Source organism: Medicago truncatula, chromosome 3, assembly GCF_003473485.1.
Source record: "Medicago truncatula cultivar Jemalong A17 chromosome 3, MtrunA17r5.0-ANR, whole genome shotgun sequence".
Lineage (NCBI taxonomy): Eukaryota > Viridiplantae > Streptophyta > Magnoliopsida > Fabales > Fabaceae > Medicago > Medicago truncatula.
In genome coordinates, this window is record NC_053044.1 from 6,754,782 (window position 1) to 6,763,935 (window position 9,154).

At 32.6% G+C, this 9,154-nt stretch overlaps 1 protein-coding gene across 1 annotated transcript; it reads left to right on the top strand.

Moving 5' to 3' along the window:
• Nucleotides 1-4,496: 4,496 nt before the first annotated feature.
• LOC11409045 (putative disease resistance RPP13-like protein 1) lies at nt 4,497-7,150 on the top strand. The gene is made up of 5 exons (XM_024778638.2): nt 4,497-4,544; nt 4,624-5,328; nt 5,436-5,745; nt 6,296-7,062; nt 7,127-7,150. Exons 1-5 carry the CDS (start codon nt 4,497-4,499, stop codon nt 7,148-7,150), a joined length of 1,854 nt encoding a protein of 617 aa, XP_024634406.2.
• The last annotated feature ends 2,004 nt before the right edge of the window (nt 7,151-9,154 follow it).

Here is a 9,154-nt window from a genome sequence, read left to right on the forward strand (position 1 = left end):
CATGTAGTTTATTGTATTTTTTTGACAAAAAACCATCAACACAATTTCGGTGCTCATATTGGAGGAATACTTTTATATTTTTTTTTCCGTGCGCATTTTCTTTAGTGAATAATCTCGGTGCATTGAATAATTTTGATTGCAATCATGGTGCAATAACTTCTCCTATCAAAATATTATAAGTTTTTCCATATTTATCGTATTTATTGTATACATAAAAGAAATCATTGGTGCATTAAATAACAATTTGAAATTATGATTTTTTGCACAACATTTTTTGTACATAAGAAATAACATTAAATTATTCTATCACTATTAAGTTGCCACGTGTACTTTTAATTTTTTTTTTTAGAGGTTTTGAGAGATCATTTCATTAATTTTATTGATAGTATAAATCATTATAGTTATTAATTTCGATTATTAATATCACATGCATATTCATTCGTTCGTAGTAACAAAAAAATAATAAAAAATTTGTTAGCAAAAAAATAAAACATGCATATTCATTCAATAATAATAATTGGTTTTAGCAAAGAGCATATACATTAATATACACGGTTTTAATTTTTTTTCTTTTCCATTTACTATTATTTTGTTGCATACATTGATACACCATAAAAAAAACCTGTAATATTCGGAAGAAATAAAAAAGAATATCGTAAATAAATGCTAATTTTTTTTACATCATGTTCCTTTTTTAAGTGTTTTGAATCTTATTGGCTTGGAAATTATCATTGACTTATAATATAAGTGATGACATATATAAAATACAAATGTCTTTTTCTTCATAATACAAAATTCATGATAATATCATTCACTTATTTGGTCAAATAAATATCGTGAGTTTAACTGAGTTGGTTTATCTTGCATTTTTTGCCAAAAAAAAATATCTTCCATATTTATCTTGCATGATTGATGCATTTATGTGTATCATTAATCATTTAGTAACAAAAGTCATTTATCTTGCATGATTGATACATTTATGTGTATCATTTAGAAACAAAAGGAAGGTCATATTTATGCAAAAATTAATTTATATTTCTTTGGAGGGGACTAATTAGCTATAGTTTTGTTTAAAAATATAGTGGAAAAAATCTACTATGTTTTTGTTGTTGGGTTTAACCCTCCGGTCATGGAGGAAAAGGATCCGAGTAATTCTTGCAAAGAAGAAATTAAAGTCTTATCAAGAATTGTTTCACAGAATAATCAAACTCAAGTTTTCTTAAATAATTTATCTTTTAGTAGAGCTCGTTAACCACTTGAGTCCAATTGATTGTTTCAAATTTACAATTGTTTAAAATGATTATACTACCACTTTAAGATCGAAAATAATGTTGTGATGAAAAAACTAATCCGAACAATATTATACGTATAAATGACATAATAAGAAACACCAAATCAATATTTGAATTGAAATATCTAAAGGTACACTATCCACTCCGCATAATTTCACAAAATTTAGTTTGTATTCATGTTTCCTTGTCCAATAAGCTCCAAGATTTGTAGCGCAACATCAAAGTAGACCTTTCCTTCATTCAAATCCTTCTGAAATTTGTAGATCATATTTATTCATACAATAGCATGAATTTTGTTACCCTGAAAATGCAAGTAGTTAAATAGAAGGAAAAAAAAACGGAACTCTGGATAAAAAAATATTTGAAGGAAAACTAAATACAAAATTTTCACACCTACATGCTATAACAAAAAGGCACATAAATACAACCACAATGAAAAACAATCATAAAAAGTACACTCTAAACCTAAATTATGAACACAAAATGTCTTTTATTTTATGAGAGGAAGAGGTAGATGGAGATAATGAAAAACAAATTGTTTATATATAGAAAAAAAGCATGTCATGATCAATTTTGATTGGCTCATAAAAAATAAATGAGTCATGATCTCTTTTGATTGGCTAAGAAAAAAATTATGAGTCATGATCCATTCTGATTGGTTGATAAAAAACATTAAATGTAAATTGTGTGTACATAAGAAATAACATTAAATGATCTTTTCATAATAGGTTGCCACGTGTACTTTTAAAAAAAAAAATAGTGCAAATATATATAATAAAGATAAAGATAGCCATCCAATTAATCCACAAAAAGTAAACACTTACAAATTAGAGTTCCTAAAATCGTGTCACGAAATAGCCATCGTGACACGTTTTAACCAATGTCGAATGAACCTCATCATGTGCTTCAAATCGTGACACGTTTTTCAGTAATCGTGACACGATGCCCTCTTTTCAGTTTCTTCAGTTTTTTCTCTTTTGCTGCATAAGTTGCCTTGTGAACTTCAATTTGTGATCAAAATACATATAAAAAAAGACTCTAGAAATAGCGAATGACGGACTGTCATCACCTCCTTTAGACTAAAAGGTTTTAAAAGATCAACTCCCTGCGACAAACTTAAAGATTTGAAATTAAAGTAAGTTTTTCTTGGACATTAGAAACCCTTTCCACTTAATGACCATTAACATTTATAGAGTAGAATGCAATAGATTGACATCTACAAGATAAAAATCCATGCAAGAATTTAGAAATCCCTGTTTCAATCAACACATTCTTGATTTCTAATAATGCATGCTTGAATTGATTCTTGCCAAAAAGTGTAAATTTATCCCTGTTTCAATCAACACATTCTTGATTTCTAATAATGCATGCTTGAATTGATTCTTCCAAAAAGTGTAAATTTGCAGATAAACAATGAAGCTCCTCTACCTCATCCCCCTTTAATGCACTAACTTCAGCTTTTAAATTTAAAGATGAAATGCGGTCTTTAACATCAAGGATTCTGCTTTTCAAATTTTGGGTATATTGCTGAAACCAGGATTTTAGACTACCTTTAATCAACTTAAATTTTCTTTTAACGCAAAACTTCTCCAACCTCACACTTGAAAGGAATGTCATTACTCTTTAACAAACTATGATAACCTAGAAGGTCCTCCCAAGGGCCAAGGTCCCCAATTCTTCTCATCAATAGATAAAGAAACCAGACAATGATCTGAATGGCCATGGAGTAAAGCCTTATGAACACAACCAGACCAGATAGAACACCAATTATCAAACAGTAAAAATTTGTCTAAACGACTCATAGATAAACCATCACCACGGTACCAAGTGAAATTACAACCATGAAGAGGGAAGATCAAAATCTGGCTAAGAAAATATATTAAATATCCAAATGTAACCCTCTAACACAAGATGTACCAAAGAAACTTAACAATCCAAGAGGCTCGCAATACAAAAACAGCAATAACAACAAAACAAATGACAAAACAAATTGGAAACGACCGTTAAGCAAGACAAAGGATTCTACCACTAGACAAGATAATCAAAATCGAACATGACATAACACATTATTTTATTTAGAAGATACACACAAAAACCTAATTTAACTAATTAATTAGTGTCTGATTGTTGTTCCGCGTTGTAAAACAATATTATTTAGTGACTCATTATTATTATTTTGAATGGTATAATGACTCATTTGAGACTGTTTCATAATCGATAACATGATAACAATATATTTTTCTTAAAACTTGGTATCTGATCCATGAACCGACTAATGAGGGGATCAATCTCTCCATCCACTAACAGGGGGCAATTTTAAGCCAGAGCATCCCAGACCAACCACTAGGCCAACCCCAATTAGGTCATGATGATAATATTATACCCCTACTTCTATTGGATATAATAATAAATAATCAATATAAAATCTTGTGAGTTTGACTCAGTAGCTAGGGATATTGTATATTACATGCAGGGGTCAGGGTTCGAACCCCGGACACTCCACAATTTAATTGTGTGAGGTCTAGCCACTAGGTTACTTGACAAAAAAAAAAATCAATATAAAAAAATGATTTTGTAATATGACATTGATATAAACAAAAAAATACAAGAAAATTATCTGTTCAAAAGAAGCAATCTTGGAACACTACTAGGAAAAGCAAAATTAGGGAGGGAAATTAGTGATGGAAAAAATAAAATTCCTCGCAGATTCTTTGGTCTCAAAGTTTAGTGACAGAATTAGAAAAAGATTTACTATTTTAACTCATTAAATTTCTCTCGCTAATTTTTGTTTTTTTAGCAGTGAAAATGTATAATTTTCTAAAAAGTAGTTGTATTACTCGTAATAAATAATCTCGTCTATAGTTTATATGTAAAAATATTTTGTAACTCTCCCAAAATTATGTTATCCGTGATCTTTCAATTATATATCATTGAATAAATTTAGATGAAAAATAGTATGTATCAGTGAGAAATAATCCTTTGAAAACTAATGACATTTTTTAAAAAAATAATTTGGTTTGTTTAGGTACAACTATTTTCCTTTGGCTAAAATATGAAATTATATTAAAAGATAATTTTAAAATTATTGTTACAAAATTCTGAAAGATAATTTTTGTTACAAAAAATACCTCCATGTGCTAATACGTATTTTTTGTCCCCTCTCAGGTTTATATCTCTTATCCTTTTTTGTGTCACAGTAATATCATGGCAGACAAGGTTGTTGAGGCATTTCTTGGATCTTTATTTGGTGTGGTTCTTGATCGGTTGGCTTCAAGAAATTTCATAGATTACTTTCGTAGAGTCAAACTTGAGACATCGGTGGACAAACTAGAGACAACTGTTAGATGAGATTGCAACTGATGCACCAGTGAAGAAGCTGAAGGCCGAATCTCAACCTTCTACTAGCAATATTTTCAACTTCATTCCAACTCTTGCCAATCCATTTGAATCTAGGATCAAAGACTTGCTAAAGAATCTAGATTATCTTGCAGAGCAAAAGGATGTGCTGGAATTGAAAAATGAAACTCGGGTCGGTAAAGAAATTAGAGTCAGCTCGAAACCTTTAGAAAGACTCCCAACCTCATATCTGGTGGATGCATATGGCATATTTGGTAGAGACAACGATAAAGATGAAATGATCAAAACTTTACTTTCAAACAATGGCAGCAGCAACCAAACACCTATAATCAGCATAGTGGGTCTGGGTGGGATGGGTAAGACCACTTTTGCTAAGCTTGTGTACAATCACAACATGATAAAGGAGCATTTTGAACTTAAATCTTGGGTCTATGTTTCAGAATATTTTGATGTTGTTGGACTCACCAAAGCAATCCTAAAGTCATTTAATTCTTCAGCAGATGGTGAAGACTTGAATCTACTCCAACATGAACTGCAACACATACTAACAAGAAAGAAATACTTTCTTGTTTTAGACGACATCTGGAACGGGAATGCAGAACGTTGGGAGCAGGTACTGCTTCCGTTTAACCATGGATCTTCTGGAAGTAAGATTATTGTGACAACACGTGAAAAGGAGGTAGCATATCATGTCCTGAAATGAAATCCACCAAGTTATTTGATTTACACCAATTGGACAAAAGCAATTGTTGGAGTTTGTTTTTGACACATGCTTTTCATGGAAAGAGTGTGTGTGAATATCCAATTCTTGAATCAATTGGTAGGAAAATATTGAACATGTGTGGAGGGTTGCCTTTAGCTATAAAATCACTGGGCCAACATTTGCGGAAAAAGTTTTCTCAAGATGAATGGATGAAGATATTGGAGACTGATATGTGGCGTTTATCAGACAGAGACCATTCCATTAACTCAGTACTGAGATTGAGTTACCATAATCTCCCTTCCAGTCTAAAGTGTTGCTTTGCCTATTGCTCCATTTTCCCTAAGGGTTATAGATTTAAAAAGGATGAATTGATCAAGCTTTGGATGGCAGAAGGTATGTTGAAGTGTTGCGGATCAGACAAAAGTGAAGAAGAGTTTGGTAATGAAATTTTCTGTGATCTTGAGTCAATTTCATTTTTCCAACAATCATTTGATGAAATATTTGGTACATATGAGTACTATGTCATGCATGATCTTGTGAATGATTTAACAAAATCAGTGTCAGGAGAATTTTGTATGCAAATAGAGGGTGTTAAGGTGCATTGTATAAGTGTAAGGACACGTCATATTTGGTGCTCTCTTCGATCAAATTGTGTTGATAAACTACTGGAGCCAATTTGTGAACTTAGGGGACTACGTAGTCTAATATTGGAAGGCAACGGAGCTAAGTTGATAAGGAACAATGTGCAACATGATCTGTTTTCAAGACTAACAAGTTTGCGGATGTTATCATTTAAACATTGTGATCTCTCAGAGCTAGTGGATGAGATAAGCAATTTAAAGCTTTTACGTTATCTAGACCTTTCTCACAATAATCAATAATATTACAAGCTTACCTGATACCATTTGTGTGTTGTATAATTTGCAAACACTCTTGTTGCAAGGAAATCAACTTGCAGATCTCCCCTCAAATTTTTCCAAACTCATCAATCTACGTCATCTTGAACTCCCTTATGTAACGAAGATTCCAACGCACATAGGAAAGCTAGAGAATCTTCGAGCCTTGCCTTATTTTTTTGTGGAAAAGCAGAAAGGATATGATCTTAAGGAGTTGAAGAAACTAAACCATCTTCAAGGAAAAATTTATATAGAAGGGTTGGGTAATGTCATCGACCCTACAGATGCTGTGACAGCCAATTTGAAAGATAAGAAGTATTTAGAGGAATTACATATGAATTTCTGTGATAGAATAGAAGAAATGGATGAGTCAATAGTTGAAAGCAATGTGTCTGTCTTGGAGGCTCTACAACCAAATAGAAACCTAAAGAGACTTACAATCTCACGATACAAAGGTAATAGCTTTCCAAATTGGCTGAGGGGTTGTCATTTACCCAACTTAGTATCTCTTGAACTGCGGAGCTGTGAAATTTGTTCCCTGTTGCCGCCACTTGGGCAGCTCCCATTTCTTAAAGAGCTCCGTATTTCAGATTGTAATGGAATAAAGATCATCGGCAAAGAGTTCTATGGAAATAATTCAATAATTGTTCCATTCAGATCTCTTGAAGTATTGAAATTTGAGCAGTTGGAGAATTGGGAGGAATGGTTATTTATTGAAGAGTTTCCTCTACTTAAAGAGCTTGAAATAAGAAATTGTCCCAAACTGAAAAGGGCCCTGCCTCAACACCTTCCTTCTTTAGAAAAATTGAAGATTGTTTGTTGCAATGAGTTGGAGGCATCAATTCCCAAGGGTGATAATATCATAGATTTACATCTAGTGGGATATGAAAGCATTTTGGTAAATGAATTGCCGACTAGCTTGAAAAAGTTAGTCCTTTGTGAAAGTTGGTACATTAAGTTCTCCTTGGAGCAAACTTTTCTCAACAATACCAATCTTGAAGGGTTGGAGTTTGATTTTAGAGGCTTTGTACAGTGTTGCTCGTTGGATTTACTTAATATTTCTCTTCGCATACTTTCTTTAAAAGGCTGGCGCTCCTCCTCCTTTCCCTTTGCACTACACTTGTTCACAAATCTTCACTCTTTGTATTTGTCTGATTGCACAGAGCTAGAATCGTTTCCAAGGGGTGGTTTGCCTTCCCACTTGAGGAACCTTGTAATATGGAATTGCCCAAAACTGATTGCTTCGAGAGAGGAGTGGGGTTTGTTCCAACTCAATTCTTTGACATCACTCAACATTAGAGATCATGACTTTGAAAACGTGGAGTCCTTCCCCGAGGAGAATCTGCTGCCACCAACTCTTCCCACCCTTCAATTGAATAATTGTTCAAACCTAAGAATAATGAACTACAAGGGTTTTCTCCACCTCAAATCCCTCAAAGGTCTCTCTATTCATTACTGCCCAAGTCTTGAGCGCTTGCCAGAGGAGGGTCTATGGAGCTCGCTCTCTAGTTTGTATGTTACTGATTGTTCATTAATTAACCAGCAGTACCGAAGAGATGAAGGAGAGCGTTGGCATTCAATTAGTCACATCCCTTTTGTGTTGATTTACTGACTCTGAAGGATTTTCCGTTCCTGACCACAACATACCCTTGCCACCGACGTGCGGTATAAACAGGTGAAGTTTGGGAATCATTTTCTTAATCATTCCATCAATGTGTAAACTTGTATTGTTAACAACAGTGTGTATTTATTTTTATGTTAATTCATCAGAGTCTTCTCTTTCTAATTCTTGTCACTTTTTTTGGGTCTCTTTAGCTGGCTTGCATCAACCAATAGTGCACTTTGAGTCTTTAACTAATTTTTCATTTTTCTGGTTTTTAGTTTATTATATTTTCGACAATTTAACACGTAATGGCGTGAGTATATCTTATTATCTATCTTTCATAAAAACTACTATCTTTTCATGACATTCTAAATCCTTCCGAGTATTACAAGGTTGTATATAATGAGGGATTCTTTCAGATAAAGTTGTATTGAAAGCTGTTTTGTAATGCTCATTGGAATCATGAAATATATTTCACTTTGAAAATTGCAGGTGGATGTCATACTATTAATTCATTGAAAAGCAGAATGTAGGCATTTCCATGTTGAGTTTTACTTTCAGAGGTGGTGGTATATAAAATGGTAAGTTCTCTCAGAATTCTTAGCCTAAACTTAACTGAGTAGATGAAAAAGTTGACATCTATTCATATTTTAAGGGTAATTAAATTTACAAACTGCTTGATTTTTGTTTCGTACATGGTTTAGGTAGAGAACGGATTGTTCTTGCTGCAACAAAAAGGTAACGAAAGTGATAAAATAGCATGTGGAAGGAAGAAAGGAGGAATCAGGGATGCACACTCCAACCAAATAAAAGTCTTGCATTATTTTGCACACAGTATTTTCTAATTGGTATATTCCAATTGTCCTTGCAGTACCATGATTTATTGAATTTTTTGTGGTTGATAATATTCTGAACAAGCATGTTACAGAGAGGCATACTTGTGATTTTTGCTGATGAATAGCTTTCTATTGATAACTTCTGCATTTTGCTCTGTAATATGCCAAATATGGACCATCATCAGAAGTTTTCCCTGGCATAGACCATCAAGAGTCTCTGATTCTAATGTTGTATTGACAGAAATTATTTAAAAACATTTCATGACATGTTTTATCTTCAAAGTTGATTCAATATTGAATCTATTTATAAAAATAAGTGTACTTTAATTCAATAAATTGTCATTGCTCATATAAGTATTTCTGAATATCTTCTGAAAACAATGAAGTTTCTTAGGATTTGAAAAGAAATCTTGAGAAGACCACCCTTTGTACAACATTTCCATCAGGAAAATTAATCTGAGAAATAT

What these genes read in the sequence shown, in the direction of transcription:
- LOC11409045 (XM_024778638.2), top strand. Translation starts at nt 4,497, where the DNA reads ATGGCAGACAAGGTTGTTGAGGCATTTCTTGGATCTTTATTTGGTGTG. An exon ending in TGACAACACGTGAAAAGGAG is followed by an intron (nt 5,329 to 5,435) that starts GTAGCATATCAT and finishes TTTCATGGAAAG; the next exon opens with AGTGTGTGTGAATATCCAAT. An exon ending in CTTTAGAAAAATTGAAGATT is followed by an intron (nt 7,063 to 7,126) that starts GTTTGTTGCAAT and finishes ATTTACATCTAG; the next exon opens with TGGGATATGAAAGCATTTTG.